The following is a 19,211-nucleotide window of genomic DNA, read 5'->3' on the forward strand; positions in this document are numbered from 1 at the left end:
GGGATTCAGTGGTGGACCTCAAGATTGGTAGACCATGTTAACAGATGAGAAAACTGAATTGGTGGCAATTGCTAGACTAACATTGTCACTGTGTTCCTGTTTCATTTCCTCATAGTGTCTGACAGACTGCTTGGAAGTGATAAATGTTATTGCCAGCTACCACCTTTGGTATTTTGAACAACTCACAAAATGGGAAGAAAAAAAAAAAAAAAAAGGAAAGGAAAGAAAAAAAAAAGCATTTTCCTTTCTTAAATATTTCTTAATTGTACTCTCACAGAGGCACAAACAACATCACTTACTGGCTCAGCTCTGGCCAGCAGCAGGTCCCTTTGAAGCCAGCTAAAACTGGCCCTCATCTAACATGGAGCAGCTTCTGGACTCTTCTCAGAGGCCACCCCTGCAACCCCCAGCTACCAAAACCTTGCCACATTAAACCAATACAGCGATCAAAGGCTGCCCTCACAAGCTCAGACAGGTTTTAGCTTGGGATCTTTCTTTGTTAATTTTGGTTTTCCCCTCTTTGGCTATTGCTTAAGAGTAAAATGCTCATGAGCAGTTAGGCTGCCACACAGCTTGCGCTGCATTTGGACAGAAATTGTGTAACGTGCTTCTTGCTCTTGATCTCCCACATATGTTTAGCAATCACCTTGATTTTAGTATGACTTCAAGCAGTGATTTGCCCGGGCAAAAGTTAATTGTTATGTTATAGTTTCAGTTTGGGGAGGGGCAGGACTCTATCACATCGCTAGTGTTTTATAAACCCAAAGTGAGTGCAGTAGCAACAACACTATTGCTGCCATTTTACAACTCCAACTTTCCCCGGGTTTTAAGCTAAATTATGACACTGTTCTGCAGTGATGCTGTTTCTCCACACATCAAAACTTCTTAGATCATCAAGTCCTCACATGCCAAGAAGTTTTGCATGGCCATGTTTGACGTTGTAATTAGGTAAGCCCGGAGAAGCCTTGTGTTATTTTTAATAATTTTTTAATTAGTGTAACTGTCTCTATCTCATTGACTCAGTGGCTGGTAAACCTGCTGCTTAAGTATATGTTAACTTTGTACTCAGCTATTTGTCTTCATTTACTTGCTTATCCTTATAGTTGGCATTTTATTGAGCCAAACCATTTCAGTAATGCTTCAGTAATTCAAGTAAGTAGGTGTCTTGACTGAAATGAATAACATGCCCCCCCCCCCCTTTTTTTTTTTAGAAAAGGTTTCTTTTTACTGATTTTTGGATGAGAAGTTCTGTTTAGTTACACTGTGGTAGAGAAACCTGTCTGCCAGATGTCTGGCAATTTCCATGTGCTCTCACATGCATGATGCACGATTTGTCTCCTTTTCTCACCTGCAGGAGCCAGCTCTAACACCACATTCCTCACTTGAAAATACCCCACTACACCTCTATCTACAGCTTTGTCTAAAGAATCATGGGTTCACCTCTATCCTTTCTGGGTCTCTGAGAAGAAGGGGGTTTTCATGGACTGTAGTGGAAAGGGGAGGCCCTACACCAAGTGCTGACATTCAAAGCACATTTATTTGGACTGGCCTTGAGAGTGGGCTGGAAGGTCACATCAAGCATCCTGGAGCTGGCTACTTGGCCAGCCAGGAAAGAACAGAGTCATACTCTGATGTCACGGTAGAAATGATGAATAATGGTCAGGTTAAAGCAACATATTGCATACCAGGGATAATGGGATTATTCACAGATGTGGCGTGAAGAAATTCCTTTGGACTTCTAACAGCATCCTTGCTGTTTTTTCCCTCTGGGAATGCTGTTTCAACATCTGAGGTCAAATGTCTTGTTTGTAAACAAGTGTGAGGGGATTTTTTTTCTTTCTTTCTTGATTCATTGCGTGATTTTATTAGCCTGTCCTTTGCGGTGTTTTTATATTAGCTTTTAGCTAGTATGTGGAGTTAGAGGGTATCTGGTATAGGTGTGTATCTCAGCCAAAGAAAGCATTCTGCTAGCCCCCTTTAAAAGGTAGGTAATTTTGAAAGTCATCAAACAATTCTTGCAGATGGATGGTAAGAGTATAGCTGAGAACTGTAGGAAACAACTGTGTGATCAAAGGTGGGTAGGTATGGCATGACATAAAAACTAGTTATACTCAACTACTGGGTCTCATAGGCCTTCGTCGATCTTTCACAATGTATTTGCTCTGATTTGAGCACTCTATACAAATTTATAATAAGTTTCACAAATATTCACCCATGCAGTACAAAATTCTTCAGGGGTATAAAAGAGACAGCAAAGACAGCAAAAGGTAGTGTTGTCTCTGACAGCAAGATAGAAAAATACAAAATTAACCCTGTGGAAATTGCTTTTTCTACTTGTGTGTATAACTCTGATGTGGTGGTTTGGTACAACAGCTTAGACAGAGAACATGAAGCAGCATAATGAGGGATTTTCTAGTATTGGATTTTTGGATTTTGTTTGTTTGTTTCCCTGTCATAGACCTGACCAATTCTGATTTGTTTGTTTGTTTTGTTTTCTATGGTTTTGTTTTGGTTTTGGAATTGCTTACAGGAAAACAGTGAAGGTTTCCAAAGTAGGATGCAGCCTAGAGTCAGACGCCACAACATGTGTCTTGGATGATTTCTACAGTGCCAGAGGTATTGGCATTCCACATTTATAACACCTTTCTTTCCAACACAGTCATCCTGAAGGGCAGTGGTTTGGTGAAATGAGAGTGGGGAGATGAGGATATAAAGAAGCATGTCTCTGTGGGAAGGGTAGAAGGTTCTGGAAGGAATCCACTCACTTCTAAGCTGGGGATAAGGAAAAGTTCAGCTAAATCTTAGTGTGCCCTTCACAGGGGAAGCTGGCTGTGTTTGGTGCTGATTAGGAAAAGTCAGGTTGGGACAAAGCCATTGAGGATGTTTCACTCATTTCTATTCTTCTGTCACATAGGAGCCTTCACCTCTCCTAAGACAAGGAGACTAAGCAAGTACAGAAGCTTCTTTATTAACTCAGAGAAAATATGACATATCCCCAGGTGATCCAGTGACTTCATAGAAGAGTGAATTTCCTGACTTGAGCAAGTATCCCTCAGCTGTGGTTGGGAAAAAAAAAAAAAAAAATAATAATAAAATTAGCCAGAATACTGGCTTGGGTGCTGCTGGTGCTTGTATTCTGTTCCTGCATTATATAAAATAAGAATGTACATGCTGCTTCTGAAATTTTGTTTATAAAAGCCTTAATGCTGTAGCTGCTATTCAATACAGGTTCATGTCTGAACTCTTCGCCCCCAAAGTTCTCAGAGAGTGTCAGTTGTGTCAGTTTCTCATCACTTTCTGTCCAGGTTACAGTTTGAAGCATGTCATTGTGTTTTCCTGAGGAGCTGTGATTCGGCCTAAGAACATAGCTTTGTGTGATTTATGTGAAAAGCATGTTAGTGGCTTACAGTAGAGAGGGTGATGGTGGAGGAGGAGGATGTTGCATCAACTCTGAGTCTCACAGTATAGGAAGCAGGAAACTTAGAAAATGCTAAGAGACTTAGAAAATGCCAAAGCCAAAGTCTAACTTTCTGCTATTCAAAGTGGGAAAGTAATCATTTTGGGTCAGGTTGGTTTAACTGAGCTTAGACAGGAAACAGAAACCGAGTATGAAGGAAATTCTGATTAAAACACCTAATAAAAATACATTATGAATGAAAGTTGAAATCTGCAGGTAACGTTTTCCATCTGACACATAGTTCAGTCCCTTCCCATCTGCCTCCAGGAAAATGTTCTTTTTCCTCATTTTTTCTCTAGCTGTACAGCCTGCCTTTTCTTCCCATACCAGACGCAGGTACTTCTGAGAGGCAGACTTTCCAAAGACCTTGTCTTCTACTCACATGCTAAGGCACTGCCGAGTAACACTTGCACCTGAAAGGATACAGAAATAAGTATGTGTATGTGCTTCTCTTCCACCAAAAAAAAAAAAAAAAAAAAAAAAAAAAAAAAAAAGCGTGAAACGTTGAAACCCTGCAACTCTACAGTGCAATTTTGAAACATGCTTTCATGCTTTTCTTTAATTTTTTAGTACCAGCCCTGCTTCCAGCCTGAGGTGAGACAGGGTGGTACGCTGGGGAATTAATTCTTCTTCCTGCTGCTGGCACGTGGACTCTTTGTATGATGTGACTGCTGGCAGTCGCAAGCACTGTGGGTTTTTTCCACCCCTTTTTGCCTTATCCTTTCTCTCCTTTCACTGCTGTATCCCTAGATGGAAAACCAGGGGGTTGAGGGGCATAGGTGGGTGGGGTGGGGTGATGATTAAGTCCAGCATTCCACACTTTTTACGTTCAGGCCCAATATTGTACCACGTAGCACTGGCACTAACAAGCAGAGTGCTGGTTATAGCACTGGATTCTCCCTTGGCAAAGGAGTATATTTTGCAAGGCTGACTTCACATCGTGGCAAAGGAGTATGCGTCCTGCACAGCCTTCACATCACGCTGCTCGGCTTTGTTAACCTGTAGGTGCGTGAGGACCACAAGCAGTCGTGACCTACACACCGCACACACTCCCTAACACCACAAAGGGCCCCGCTGCTTTTCCTTCCACTCCACAAAGAGGATTTTGGGGCACCAAAACGCGCTGAGCCTTGCCTCTCCCCGCACTGCTCCCCGCTCAGCCGGGGACGACGGAGGGGTCCCCCTAAAGCCCAAGACCCCCTCGGCTGCTCTCTGGGGGGGGCCATGCAGCAGCGTGAGGAGCAGGGGGCAGGCTCTGCTCCCCCCCGGGCTGCGGGGGCAGAGGCAGGGGCGGGCCGGCGGGGCGGGCCGGCGGCTCGGAGGGGGCTGCCGGGCCCAGCGGAGGCGGGCGGGCTGCGGGAGCCGGGCCCGGCCGGCGGGCAGGCAGCATGGGGGCCGGGGCGCTGGCCATCTGCGTGAGTGGGGCGGCTCGGGGATGGGGACGGGGATGGGGACGGGGAGAGGCTGCGGATCGCGGCCGGGACGGGGAGAACGGGAGCAGTCGCGGTGGGGGGGTGGCCGCCTGTAAAACTGGGCTGGGTGAGCTGCAAACGCGCCGTCCCGGGCTGCTTTTGTGCTGTGAGGGCTGCTTTTGTAAGTTTCTGCGGTCAGTTATGGCCAGTTACATGCTTTGACAACTTTTCCTCTTATAGCATCAAGTCTTCCTCGCCGAAAGTCGCCTAACAGTGAATGCTCAGAGCTGTTGCGAGGAGGCGCTTTGATTTTGATTCAGCATATATCTGAAATAACTACCCTTAATTTTTTCTCCTTGGTTAACATATCCCTTCCAGATCCCAAAAGGAGCCTAACAATTTACCCCTCTGTTCCTGCAGGCGCGGGAAACGTCTCTCGGTTGTCTTGCAGATGTAAATTATGAGTTTGAGCAAGGAATTTCAGCTCTGTGTTTTGAGTGCTAAAATGGCAACAGGCCGGAGCCCTTCGCTTGAGCAAGACTTTTTGTGGGGGTAACTGGAGGCCTTTTCTAAGCAAAAAGTTCCCTAAGCACCACGGCTGCCTGTAAACTGCTCGGGATTTTTGCTGTTTTGTGAACCGAACCCAAGCTACGTAGCTTTTTCTTTGGCATGTATCCGCCTGAAGTGAAAATTGTATATTGCCCATTTAACCCACAACGGAAACATCTCTTTTAAAAAGAGATACGTGACGAGGTACTTTAACAAGTCGGTCAAATTACAGTTCAGTAATTTACACATGTGGTGTTTGCTGTAAAGAATTAAAAAGGTGTTCACTGTAGTGCTGGTTTTATTTATATATTGTAATGATGTTTCACGAATAAAAAACATATTTATACAAGTAATGTGTTTCATAAAGATCAGATAAGTGTTGCGTACTACCTGGAACTATAGAACCCACGTGTACTCCAGGAATATATTTTTAATGGGAAAGGTACAGCAGAGTAGAAGAAATGAACTGCCAGATATCTGGATGGACAGTTGGGCATAATAGCAACCCTGTTCAGATTTTTAGGTTCATTACAAACTGCAGTAAGAATGTCATGTCATCAATGAAGAAGTTTTAAGTATTTGTTTAAAAACAAACAAACAAACAAACAAACAAAAAACTATACACTTTGTCCTTTTGCAGTCAAGCGCCAAGACCCAGGCAAGAGTCTGAGCAGTTTCTTGTGTTAAGTATAAAGAATATTGTAATTTTTTTGTAAGGTTTCTACTGCCTATTTTTTACTAAAACACTGTAGGAATATATTGATTTTTATGCATTGCACTAGTGGTGACTTCTTAACCTAATAGACTGAACTCTGTGGTATCAGTGGCCCACTGTTCCAGCAACATGGGGAACTGATGTCAGCAACATGGGGAAAACATCAGAAACATCAGTAGAAATACTTATTTCGTCTTGAGTGAGGTTAACTGAGTTCTATTCTGCTTGTCTGTGTTAGAAAAATGATGCTTAGGTATGTATGGTAGTTACAACTGTGGTGGGTTATGTTGTTCTGCCTTTGGCTGTCTTTCCAAACCGATAATACCATATGATTATTTAGATTTCAGCATTCCAAAATTAATCCTAAATTATGTGATTCCCTCGGGTCTTATTGAATATTGTCTCATGTTCTTTCTGCCACTGCAGTTCAAAACTTGTGAGAATGTCTTCCAGATGTATATTGTGCCTCCAGAAGAAGCTATGGGATGTTTACATTTGAAGCTGGTCTGGTCCTTTCCCCACATATTAGATGTGATTCGATTACCTAGTCCCTGTTAACTTTGAAATCTCTGTACTTAAACTGCAGACTTAGTAGATACTAAACATACCATAAAATCTTTTGTAAGGGTCCATCTCAGCTGGCAGTGGCCAAAACGAATCCTCAGGGAGTAGCATTTAGAAGAAAGATGCAGTGAACCTTCCCTAGAGAACCCTCAGAGACTGACAGGCATTCTGGATACACCCTGAACTGATTATGTTGTATTGGGATTTTTCATGTGTTTGTCTGGTTGATTTTTGTTGAAACTGAACTGCATGAGTTACAAAAGCACCCTCCTGAGAGTCAAAGTTACTTCTTACTCTAGTAACAAGCTTGCATACAAAAGTATCTTTCTTCTTTATCCTAATTATATGCTACTTACACTCTTTTCCAGATATACACTCTTCTTTTTCTTTTTTTTTTTTTCTCTCAGTTACATTTTTCTACTTCACAGTGACTTTCCTATGAATTAAAAGGAAGTAAGACCAAAATCTTATTCTGGAACATAAAAGCCAATTTTGATGGATATGCTCATGTTGTAACCATGCAACCTTCTGCAACAAACAAGATTAATGCACGTTTTTCCTGTGTTTCTTTAAGCAAAGTAAATCGGCCGTGAGATTGAAGGAGGACATGAAGAAGATAGCCTCACTTCCACTGAACAAGCAGAAGGACACAACCCGTCCAAAGGTGTTTGGTGTGAGTCTTCTGGAGCTCCAGCAGCAGGGACTAAGCAAGAACGGCATCCCAATAGTTGTGCGGAATATAGTTGAGTACCTGACCCAGCATGGTAAGCTTAATGAAATTACTTTTACCTCTATATGTAAGGTCCTTCAAAGGGAAAAGATTTTTTTTTTTTTTTTTTTTTTTTGTCCTGAATAGGACTGTGGTGCTAACCACATGCAGCGAATATTACTGTGTGATTTGTTTCTTTTTTTCCATCTCTGGTACTGAATTTACTATTTAATGGGATGTTTATAAACTACAGTGTTATGAAACACCACATGCTCATTAGTAAGCTGTTCAGTTTTATAAACAAAGCGTATTTCATTTTGAAGCTTTGTGTCATTTTCTAGTTGCAAAACATTCGACTATTTCACAGTTTCTGACAGTGAGAAGACATAAATATCTATACAGAGATATTCATGTGCACATACAAATCCCATGAGAATACGTTACTGAATGGGAATACATGTTCTTGCAGGTTTTCAGTTAGATTTCAGTCATTTTGAACCCCCTCGGGGAGGTAGGTGTCAAATTCTTAGCCTTTGTTTGCATTCATTTCATGGGACTTCATTCCCTGTTGATGAAATACATCTAGAAATCTAGAGCACTGTTGGTGCACAGATGTATCCTGTAGCAGTTGTTCTGCCCTGGAAAAGATTTCATGGCTGCAATTTCATCTTGTAAGAAGCTGCATCTGTTTTTACCCTAAGGTCTTTCTTTTAGCTGCTCAGTAATGATAATCCCATTACAGAGTCTTAAGATTCCATGTCTGTCTTGATAGACCCTTAGAAGCTGGTAGATGCAAACACAGCATGAAAGTTAGCTTAGATTAAGGTACAGTGGAAATTTAAAACATAATCCTACCTATATTCCACAGTAGTGTTTTGCTTGATCTACTTCACCTTGCTTTAAAATAGTCTGCTAGAACAGTAAAAAATCAAGGATGGAAAGAGATCTTGCATCATTCAGGTTTAATCAAAACCAAAGTTGACAAACCCTCTTGATTGCAAGTTGTGGGCTATACTCTGCCTTCCATAAAAAGGTCTGCATCCCACACAAGTGTTTCCCAAATATGAACTGAACAAGCCAAGTCCTCTACTCTGCAGCAAGATTAGTTGGTCTTCTAAATGCCAAGGTGATTATCCAGTCTTGATAAGCATATAATCCATTCTCTTTCTCAAGACTGCAAGGAAGATCTCAAATATGCCCTCTTACATGGGAAATTTTTGAAATGGTTGTTCTGTTCTCACCCACAGTTTGTTTTGTGAAATAATGGTGATGTTAACCATGAAAACATTTTAAACAGAGCCCCAGGTATGAACACAAACTCTTAGGAGGCATCGTGTTCTGCCAAGCATGTTTACTGTTTGTTCGGTATGTCTCCTATTTTGCAAAGATGCAGTAATAGGCACCGTAGGCCTTTTTAAGTCAAGCCTTTTCAAAGACTCTCTTCCAGTTAACAGGGAATTGACTACCCATTTGAAAAAGCTGAGCCAACTTTTGGGTAGCTACATTCTTGAACAAAGTTTGTATTAAACTGCTTATTTTCAAATTTATAGGTGAAACCAAGTTTTCGTATACTGAATTTAGAAATATTTGATTACTGATCCAAGTGGGTTCTAGCCTGTATTTATTTCTATAAATGACTGTTTGGGAAAGAGCAAAGGACATTTTATCTGGGTGGGGGCTCTGTTCAATTTGTGCTGCAGAATTACTGAGATGTGGTGTTTCCTGTTGTCCCCCAGATGGCAGTACAGCATGTCACATTGGAGTGTTTTGTTGCGAATACAGGAATACAAGATCTGTAAACCGTATCTTACATTAGTCAAGTAAAAAGCTTAAGTGTCTGTCCATATTTTTCTTACTAGATCAGTTTGTTTGCTGATCCAATAAAAGAGATTGCTTTTCCTTACAAGGTCTGCTGCATCAGTATTGACTTCTTGGACTGGCAGCGTTCTGTCAGGCTCCTGCTTAGGAATGACCACTCTGAACTAATGAAAACCATATATCTTATATTTCAATCATCTTAGTGTTATGCTTCTAAAGAAGAATAAGCCACAGTATCAGAAAAAGCAGAGTTCTTGTGAAAATGTTTTAGTGAAAAATTAATCTACCAAGTTGAGCTTTAGGCACATGTTTTCCTAAAGTTTTTGAATCTCAGCATATGCCTAAAAAGTGATGCTTGATACAATATGATTCATCTCACTTCCTCCATGGAAACCTTCACTGGGTGTGGGTTGTCTGGCCTGAAATGATTGATAATTTTTATTTTCATAGCGAAATACTTTGGGCCTCGTGCTGTCCAAAATATGCATTTGGTCTCGAAGATTTTCTGCTATTGTGAAGCTGTGGTGCTTATTATAGAGTTACTGCTGCTGTGAAACAATTTTGAAAGGTTTGTAGAACCTGGATTCTTCTCAGTTGAAGTGTACTGATGCAAAATGCAGCCATCTCAATTGATTTCTGCATGGTGTGAGATATTTGCATGTTACAGCAATGCCAAAGGGTGTTGTGGGTTTTCATAGAGTATCCCAGGCCTCAAGATCTAGTCAGCAGTATTTATTAAGTTATCATAACCCAATACTTGACCATTGGAGTTTCCAGGGGAAAAATAAGATCTTTTTAAACTGCATAGTACTAATTGTCCTCCTTTGTATTGATGGTAGTGTATCATTCACAATGGAATATCTGTTTTATTATGTCAGTAGTATCTTAGTTCAGACCATCCTCACGTGTAATACATAATTATAGGTATGGCTCAAGAAGGTCTCTTCAGGGTAAACGGCAGCATGAAAATGGTGGAACAGTTGCGTCTGCAATACGAGCGTGGAGAAGAGGTGGAGCTAGTTAAAGATGGCGATGTGTACTCGGCAGCCAGTCTTCTGAAATTATTTTTGAGAGAGTTGCCAGATGGGATTATCAGCTCTGCCTTACAGCCCAAGTTCATTCAGCTTTACCAGGGTAAGTGAGAGGTAAAAATTTCCATCCTTCAGTGTGCTTTCTTTCGGGAGAATTTTGTGCAGACAACATAAGCAATATTCTCTGTTTCTTAGCTTACATACTTTGTTCTGTATTTCCTTTGACTTTAGCTTTAATCATCTGCTCCCAGGCATCTCCCAGATGTGCAATTCTGAGTCTTGGCAGAAATCACAATGGCGTTAGAAGAGAGAGAAAACTGTTTATTGCATATTTGGTAAAATCTGGACTATTTGTGCTTTTCCAGTCCTGTTATATCTGCAAAATATAAAGTGAAATTATCAATTGGTTTGTTAGAGCAAGCTTGAAGACAATAACTGCAGTCTCTCTAGGACACAGGTTTGCTTCCGTTTTGCTAGAGTGATTACTTGGAATTTCATTCTAATGGACTCTGAAATTTTATAACAACCTCATCTGCAATCACATTTATTATCCATTGAGACCCAAATCATATATTGTCTAAATTTCCACTTCTCACTAAGTGATGTGATTGACCACCAGAAACAAGACAGTTACTTATTTACAAACAAGCAAGTAACAACAGACTTTAACTTTACCAATCATAGCACAGAACCTGGAAGATTTATTTATTTTTTAACCTTTAAGTAGTAGATAATCTGTAAGGAAGAACATCATTTCAGCCTTAGAAAGTTGAAACTTGCACGACTGTTTGCCTAAATGATTTGTTGATCTAATCCATCGGTATTAGTTCATATTGTTATGCAGACTAGACGGTGGTTGGCCCTGTTCCTGGACCATCTGGGTCAGTGGGAGTTCTTTTGCTGCAGGCAGTTGATGCCTCTTCTTGCCATCTTCCTAAGAAGCTGAGAAGTGAGTGGGTACATGTTACTCGAGATACACTCTTTCCAGTAAAGCAGGCAATTAGGAGAAATGTAGAGGAAGAATGATGTGGAGGAACATCCTCTGAATAGATCCCCAGTGGAAGACAGTGCAAAGTTTTCATACTGTTGTCCTCAGGTTTCCCTCCCACTTTTTTTGGCCTGCAGTAGAGATACGTTTAGTTATTGCCTGGAGCAGGGAGAACACAACCACGTCTTCCTTTCCTGTCTGTGGCTCTATAGACTCTTAAGGGTATGCTGGAGAAGAACTCTGCCTTTCCCTAAGTGCAGTCAATAAAGTAATAATCAGATTGCATGTGGGCTGGGTAAAATACCCTTCTCTGTAAAATATTATTTAGTAAAGTTGTCTGGGGCCCAAGGACAGGGTTCAGGAAGTGCTGGGTAGGAAGGTGTTGTTGTTTTAGAAAGTCCCTTTTTTATTTTTATTTTTTGGTCATAGCTGTGCTTCCTTTTGGATCTCTCAGATTTAACCATGTCTGACTCATGAGATGCATTTAATTATGTTCCTTCGCTTAAATCACTTTAAGTGGAAATTTTGTATAAGTTGCACGTTCCCTGTTCTGCATCCCTATCCCCACAAAGGTCATATCACTGTATTGCGCCAGAAACTATTGATGTACTTTGTGAACTGTGCTGTTTGTGGAAAGTCTCATTCATTCTTGCTTCCCACAGGAAATACAAAATTCCCCAGTGATTTCTATGGAAATGAGATACATATCCATACTTAGCAGACTTGCTGTTTCAAGTAAAAGTTACTGGTGTAAATCACAAATCCGGTTCTCCAGAAGTCTGTTTAGCTGTGATGTACCTTTACAGTTAAGTTTGCATGTATTGTACAATAACCTCTAGTTCTAGTTCCATTATATTTTTATTAGGGTTAGCTGTTATGGCAAGGGGAAGGTTTTGGTGAAGTTTGCAGAAAACTGAATTGCTGTTTTTTTTCATGCACTGGAAAATGTATCATAAATTGCTCTGAAGGGCACTGATTACTTTCATAGGGTTCAGATTAGTTGCAGTGGTCGATGGGCCTGTGTTTACAGTTAAATGATCAACCAACTGTGCAGGATTGGAGGAATTATCTATTCACTTATCAAAGTATGTGCAAGGGTATTTGTTGCAAAATGGTACCAACAGCAAGCATGCCTGGGTGTTCTTTTTGTAAACTATGAAGAAAGTAGGTCAAGGTGTTTCTGAGCCAACAGGTTATTAAAAAATACCTTTGAATCTGGAGCCACTTCACTCTATATCTACAATGAAGGCAGTTACAAGCTCTGTTACAACCTCTGTATTCCCCTCTGTTGAAGCTTTGCATGGGAAATGTGTTTTGTGTCGTTGTTTTTTGTTCTGTTTTGTTTTCTGTTTTTGTTTTGTTTTGTTTTGTTTTGTAATCAGTTTAGAATTCCTTTGGAATATTTTCAGCGATTGGTATCAGAATCTTTTAAATCAGCTAAAAGTGGGGCCTGAGAATAATACACAGTTACTTTCCGTCATATAAAAAATGTTAGGGAGTGATCCCCCCCAGTTAAAAATAGCTGGACTGAAAATCCTACCTGAGATTGTAATCCTTTTTAAAGCAGGGTATAGTCCACATTACCAAACCAAAGAGTAAATGATCTGCCCTCTATTGGAAAAGAGCAATGTGATACGTTGGTAGTTCAGGAAGTCCACACAGCTGGTTTGGCATGCTATCAGAAGCCTGTGCAACAGCGGTGTGAAATGTGCATGCTGCCGCTAAATCCTGACGCAGTGCTGATTATATAAATATTCAGAGGAATTCCAAGACTATGCAGTTCCAGAAAACATCACGTAGCGTATCCTATGGGCAGTCTGCTGCATCCTGACCTTTCCTCTCTACCCTTGGAGAAGGGCAGTGGCAGTGGGAGTTGAAAAGGGCCTCCATCTGTAAATGGTGTTGTCGGAGATGTGTAGCAAGTACAGGATAGAGACACACTGGTAGTGATCTTTGTGTTGACTGGTCTTCTCAGAATGCCTGACAAATATGAACATTGCTTTTTGCAGGGGGTCCTGGGGTCAAAAATGTCCACTACAATCTGCTCTGTGTCTGCAGTTTTGCTGGAGAACAGGATGACTGAAAGATACTTCTTTCAGAAACCTCATTTGGAAGTAATCAGTAGCTCCTGTACAGAGATCCGTTTGAGCTTGTTTATTCCTTCTGGCTTTTCATTTCTTAACTTTTTTAACCCAATCACTGGCTCTTAAGACATTTGTACATACTGAGAACAAGCTCTGTATGCACAGCTCTTACCCCTTTCACAGGTCACTTGCTTTTAGCAAGGCAGATTGCTGTTATCCTTTTTAGCATGCAGAAAGTTTTTCCATTATGTGATTTTTTTTCTTTTTCTTCTTTGTTGCATTCCTTCTCCAGAAGGGGCACAGTGAAATGTAGGCTCCTGTCTTCCTTTGGCACTGAGTCTAATTAAGTTGAATGCTATTTGATCACTGAAAAATTTGCATTTTTCAGTATGTAGCAGCTAGATGAGAGTTCTGTCTCTCACACCCCTCCCCTCACAAACTGTTACAGCTGACAAGGTTTTGTGCAGTGCTAGTGAACAGCTCTGAAAGCTCAGGGAGAAGGATGGGAGGTGGTGGAAGGGAAGGATGAGCTCCCTCCTGGATCAACGAGTCATTTTAGGGAACACTTGGTAGCCATCAGCTGCTTGAGCTACATGAACAGGCAGGATCAAAAATACAGATTGTGTTGGGGGATTTTAGAGGTCAAACTTCAACCTGAATAGTGGGTGTGAAAATGAACAAATGAGAGATGACTCTTTAACCACTGTAACTGCAATAACTGGAATAAATCAGATTCACTAATTGTCTGTGGCTCTCCAGGCTATACTGGCATGTCTTTAACCTTTCCCTGTTAGCTTTTATTGTCATTTTGATGCTATTCTGGTTTGGAACGACTCATGACACTTCTGTTTTCTACGTGCTGAAGAGGCTTGCTGTACACTGAAAACATTTGGAACCAGCTTTCTTGTGCAGATGGCAACACTCAGCAGAGCTGCAAAAGAAGTAACAGGACAACTGTTCCCAGTATAGTGACGGAGGGTAAATACAGCTCTGTGAAGTGCTTTAATGACAGAGAGCAAAGGGTCTCAAGTTGAATTGTGATGACAACCTTCTCATGGCAAGGACTTTCTGCATTTCTGCTTCTGATGGCAGCAAGGTGTGATTTTATTTTTTTATTTTTTCGTCTGGGGCAGAGCCTTGTCTGAAGCAGATCACTTCCTGGCAGAGGCTGGAGTCCCACTTCCTGGTGATTGTGGAGGAAGAAAGAAACACTTTGATTCCTTCAGCAGCCTAGCCTAGCAAACACAGTGTAGTGGCGACTGCAGTGTACAGCCTGCTGCCTCTGTGCCAGAGATTGACTTCTAGAGGCACGTTGATAGCTACAGACAGATGCAAGCTCTTCTGTCTGCCCTCCAGGCTGGTAGTATGCAAGGCAGCTGAAAGCTATGCAGACGTGATAACATGACGCTGAGCCCTGGACTCTCTTCCTTGCCTCACAGCAGAGGTAATTAGCTAGGGCACGGCGCCATGCTGATAGAGTTTCAGTGCTTGTAGGCTGGAGTTGTTTGGGGTCAGACCATTTGGGCAATGAACAAGTTACACGCACCTGTCTGCTGGCATCTGTACCTTTGGTGATGTTCAGACAGCATGCTCTGTAAGGAGAAGGAGTAGCATGAAGAGGGATTGATTGGAGAGCTAGATCGTGCCAGGAGTGTGTCAAAGAAATTCAATATGTACAGAAATATTTTCCAATGGTTCATCCTATGTCCCTCTTGTGATCTGTGGGTGTATACTGAAATTAAGCAAGACTGAAAACACGCTTGCAAACTTGTCTGTGCCTCCTACACTGTTGAGGCTCCTGTTTCTAGGTAATTAACATTTTTAGAGAGTGCCTGCTGTTTTCAGTTGCCTCCTTGACTTCTGCCCCTCAGCAGCGAGTCCCTAGCAAAAGCTCGATATGCCAGGGAAAGTACTGTGCTTGAAAATAACAAGTGTTTTGGTAGCTGGGGGTATTTCTATGTGATTTAAATGCATAGTTATAATATTGAATATGATTTAAATATAGGTTTCTGAATTGCCTTTGAAAGTCTGGCGCTCTGCTGTTTCTATTATTGACAAGCTCATTTGTCTCATCTCAAGGCACTGCAGCATATGCTTAGCTTCATGCTGCACTCTGTAATCTAATTTAATAAGTAAGACTGCTCTTGGTAGTCTTACTTCCACAGGACATCTTGTACCTTGCAAAATTAGGCAACTACATAAGCTTAGGGCTTTGATACACTTGATGCTTGTCTGTATGGTAGTGTAAACAGCTCTGGTACCTTAATGTTTCTCTGATGGTCACTACCAGCTGAGTAAACTTTTATGATTGATTTTGAGACAAATTGGAATATTGTCTAGCAGGTGGAAAAAAGAAGAAAGAGCACTACAGGAAATCATCTGTCATGACTCACAAATATTTGGGCTCTCCAGTAAGTTGAAAAACTGTTTTATTTGAAATCTTGTGGTCATGGACAGCCAAGTTCCATTCGTCCTGCAAAATGTGCAAAGTGCATGTTACACTGTACGTGCACGTTACTCTCTGAATTCAGTATAAGGGTAATTAGTAGCTTTTAGAAATAAAGCTCGAGTCTCAGCAGCAGGATAATTAACAAATTTGTTGATTTTTGAATTGCATTGGGAGGAAGGTTCAATATCCTTCCCTTGCCTTTTCACTGGAAAAGGGGGAGATAGAGAGAGATTTTCTTGTTCCCCTTTCAGCAGGGCAAAGAATTTCATGGCTCAGTGAATGGGTTTTCTGTCTCCTGCTGTTCAGTGGTTCTGTGACATGCAATTAGTGTAGTTTCTGAAGGTCTTATGGTCTGATATCTGTCTGTGTTTCTAAAAGGACAGAAGTGAAAGCAGAACACACCTGATACTAAGATAGTACTGAGGAGGGAACAAAGGTTTTGTTGTGTCCAGAAATAAGCATCTCCGGTCCACACCACGTACTAAATCGTGTTTAATGACCAGGGACATCAGACCCACTAAATACAGTTGGTATCATGAGGCCACTAGCTTTCTGTGTAGTCAGGGCAAATCTGTCTTCAAAATATTTTGTGGAGGTTATTAGCATCTTTCTGGTTTTAAAAGGATGGAAAATCCTTCAGTAAATGGAAAAGCACCTGTCAATCAAATGCCCCAGTGGGAGGTTCAGAGAGGCAATTAGTTCTCAGGGGCATTCCCTAATTAGGTGATGGGGAGATGGTAGTAGGAGATGTTTTTTTTGTTTGTTTGTTTTTCCTGAGTGGGGGCTTTGCCATTCCTTATCATAACTGCAAACAATTTATAGTTAAAAAAAAAAAAAAAAAAAAAAAAAAAAAAAAAAAAAACACTGTGCAGTTGTTTTGTTATTCAAACAGAAGTATGTTACAAGGTGAAATTCAGTGTTCTCTCTATGGGGAAATTAGTTTTGTTTTGGTTTTCTTTGAGCTTCATGAAAAGATAATTAGTAATCAAGTCAGGGACTGTCCATTCCGGTTTATCAGTGAAAATACAAATCCATTAAATTCCTTATTGTTATTCAATTTAACATAGACTTCTAGAGGCATTGTGAAATTTTGCTGCAGAAATAAAAATAAGTCAGATTTCCTACTCTTACCAAGCTGATTCATTGTAATGAAGTCATGATATTTTTTTTTCTATATATCTCAAAATATTTTTCAAAGAAACACTTGCCATAAGTAAGCAAGTGAGATTTTTGCATATTTCCTTCATGCATATTTGATACTTGCATTCTTTGATGGAGATAATTTCTTAGCTGCAGCAGAAAAGAATATAGTTAATCACTTAGTTGAAATGTCTGGTCCTATAATTTAACTGGCATTTTAAACTTTGGCCTGCTCTCATGAAGTAATTCTTATTAAGTATGCGGTATCAAAACAGAGAGATAAAAATTAGCATTCTGTGAGTATAAAACTTCCAAAGGCTTTTCTCGCCTTTTACTGCATGTCATGTAAGGCAGGAAACTGAAGCGTAGTAGCAGATGAAATCTCGGAAATGCCTCTATGAAGTGATAAGTACATACATACAGAAATTAATTTGCTTCCCAAATGATATGCACGGTAAGTCCTGTTTATTAGCCACAAAAATATCTGGTTGTAAAAGAGAAATCATGAATTTTTGGGATCACTTTCAGATATTTTTATACAGATTGGTAATTTACACAGCTAACCTCTTTCTAAAGGATGCTATACCTAGAATACTGTGCAATCCAGCCCTGGAATATTTCTGGGAAATCAAAAGTAAAAATGAGGATGAAAATTGTGAAGCATGCTTATACATGCCTTGCACTATGTTCACAGCCTTTTCAAAGCAAAAATGTTGGGACAGTGTAAAATGTCCTTTCCTTCAAAGTCTTTGTTTTGGCAATGCAAGGCATGGGATATTTTCCTGCCAGTCTTCTCTGTGTGGAACCAGGAGGATGTACAACAGGCAGCAGCTAGTTGCTGAACAGTTTCAGACCCAGCCTTGTTTATTGCATATTATTGACTATAGACAAGTCTTGAAGATTTAGAATTTTTCACAGAATGGCTGAGATGGGAAGGGACCTCTGGAGGCCATCTTGTCCGACCCTCTGCTCAGGCAGGAACACCTGAATCAGGTTGCCCCGGACCAAGTCCAGGTGGCTGTTGAAGATCTCCAAGGAGAGAGACTAAAAACTCTCTCAGCAACCTGTTCCAGCACACTGTCATCTGCACAGCACAAGTGCTTCCTGATGTCCAGGCAGAACCTCTTGTGTTCCTATTTGTGTCAATTGCCTCTTGTCCCATCACCTGGAAGCACTGAAAATATGGCTCTGTCTTCATTGCATCTTCCCTTCAGGTATTTATACACATGAGGAGGCTCCTCCTTGAGCCTCCTTTTCTCCAGGCTGTACAGTCCTAATGCTCTCAGCCTTTTGTCATAGGAGAAGTGCTCTAGTCCCTTGATCATCCTGGTGGCCCTCCGTTGGACTTTTTCCAGTATGTCCATATGTCTCTTGTACTGGGGGGCCCAGAGCTGGACACAGCACTCCAGGTGTAGCCTCACCAGTGCTGAGTAAAGGGAAAGGATCACCTATCTTGACCTTCTGGTGATACTTTTGCATAATACAGCTAAGAATACTATTGGCCTTCTTAACAGTGAGGGCATGCTGCCGACTCGTGTTCAACGTGGTGTATACATTTCTGCAGAGCCGCTTTATAGCTGGGTGGTCCCCAGCATATACTGGTGCCTAGAGTTGTTCCTTCCCAGGTTCAGGACACTGCACTTCTCCTTGTTGAACTTCACAAGGTTTTTGTCCGCCTACCTGTCCAGCCCGTCAAGGTGCCCTCTCTTCTGGTGAGTCAGCCACTCCTCCCAGTTTCATGCGATCCTCAAATTTACTGAGGGTGCACTCTACCTCATCATCCAGATCGTTGATGAAGATGTTAAACAGGGCTGGACCCAGTAGTGACCCCTGGGGCACTCTGCTCATTAATGGCTCCAAGTAGGCTTTGGGCCACTGACCACTACCTGTTGAGTCTAGCCTACCAGACAGTTTCATTTTTGTGGCCAGTTTGGTTTTGACTGAGTGCTGGGTAAAACTACTTGCTGAGGATCGTAACGTCCTCTGAAGGAAAAAATTCTTTGTTACCCTAAGAATGGACAGGATGTCTTTATTCCCATGATAAGCCAGCAGCTACTTTGGGACAAGGCAGTCTTTTGCAGAGAACACAGAGGGTAAGAACTTAATGTAAGGTCACTTTGGCTTTGTCAAGCAATAAACCTTCGTGTCCTTCTCTAAGAAAAAAACAATTACATGACAGCTTTACAACCCTGAAACCATCAACTCATAAGGCTGATCATAACAATAAAACTGTTAGAAATGCACTCCTGCTAATGGACTCTGCTTGTAATTAGATTGGTAAGGAAAACATTTAGT

At 41.2% G+C, this 19,211-nt stretch overlaps 1 protein-coding gene and 1 long non-coding RNA gene across 7 annotated transcripts in view; both read left to right on the top strand.

The window, feature by feature from the left end:
• Positions 1-501: 501 nt before the first annotated feature.
• Positions 502-3,110, top strand: LOC106017119 (uncharacterized). The gene is made up of 3 exons (XR_001190362.5): positions 502-948; positions 2,531-2,616; positions 2,915-3,110. It is a non-coding gene; the product is annotated as an uncharacterized lncRNA (long non-coding RNA).
• A 1,631-nt stretch (positions 3,111-4,741) lies between these two features.
• The window catches only part of FAM13A (family with sequence similarity 13 member A), a 127,605-nt gene continuing 113,135 nt past the window's right edge, over positions 4,742-19,211 (top strand). For all 6 annotated transcript variants that reach the window (XM_027455806.3, XM_027455808.3, XM_027455807.3 and 3 more), the window contains exons 1-3: positions 4,742-4,872; positions 7,272-7,461; positions 10,149-10,358. In XM_027455806.3, the coding sequence (XP_027311607.3) occupies positions 4,846-4,872; positions 7,272-7,461; positions 10,149-10,358 (427 nt within the window). In that variant the 5' untranslated portion in view covers positions 4,742-4,845. The remainder of the gene's footprint in view (positions 4,873-7,271; positions 7,462-10,148; positions 10,359-19,211) is intronic.

This window comes from Anas platyrhynchos, chromosome 4 (assembly GCF_047663525.1).
Source record: "Anas platyrhynchos isolate ZD024472 breed Pekin duck chromosome 4, IASCAAS_PekinDuck_T2T, whole genome shotgun sequence".
Lineage (NCBI taxonomy): Eukaryota > Metazoa > Chordata > Aves > Anseriformes > Anatidae > Anas > Anas platyrhynchos.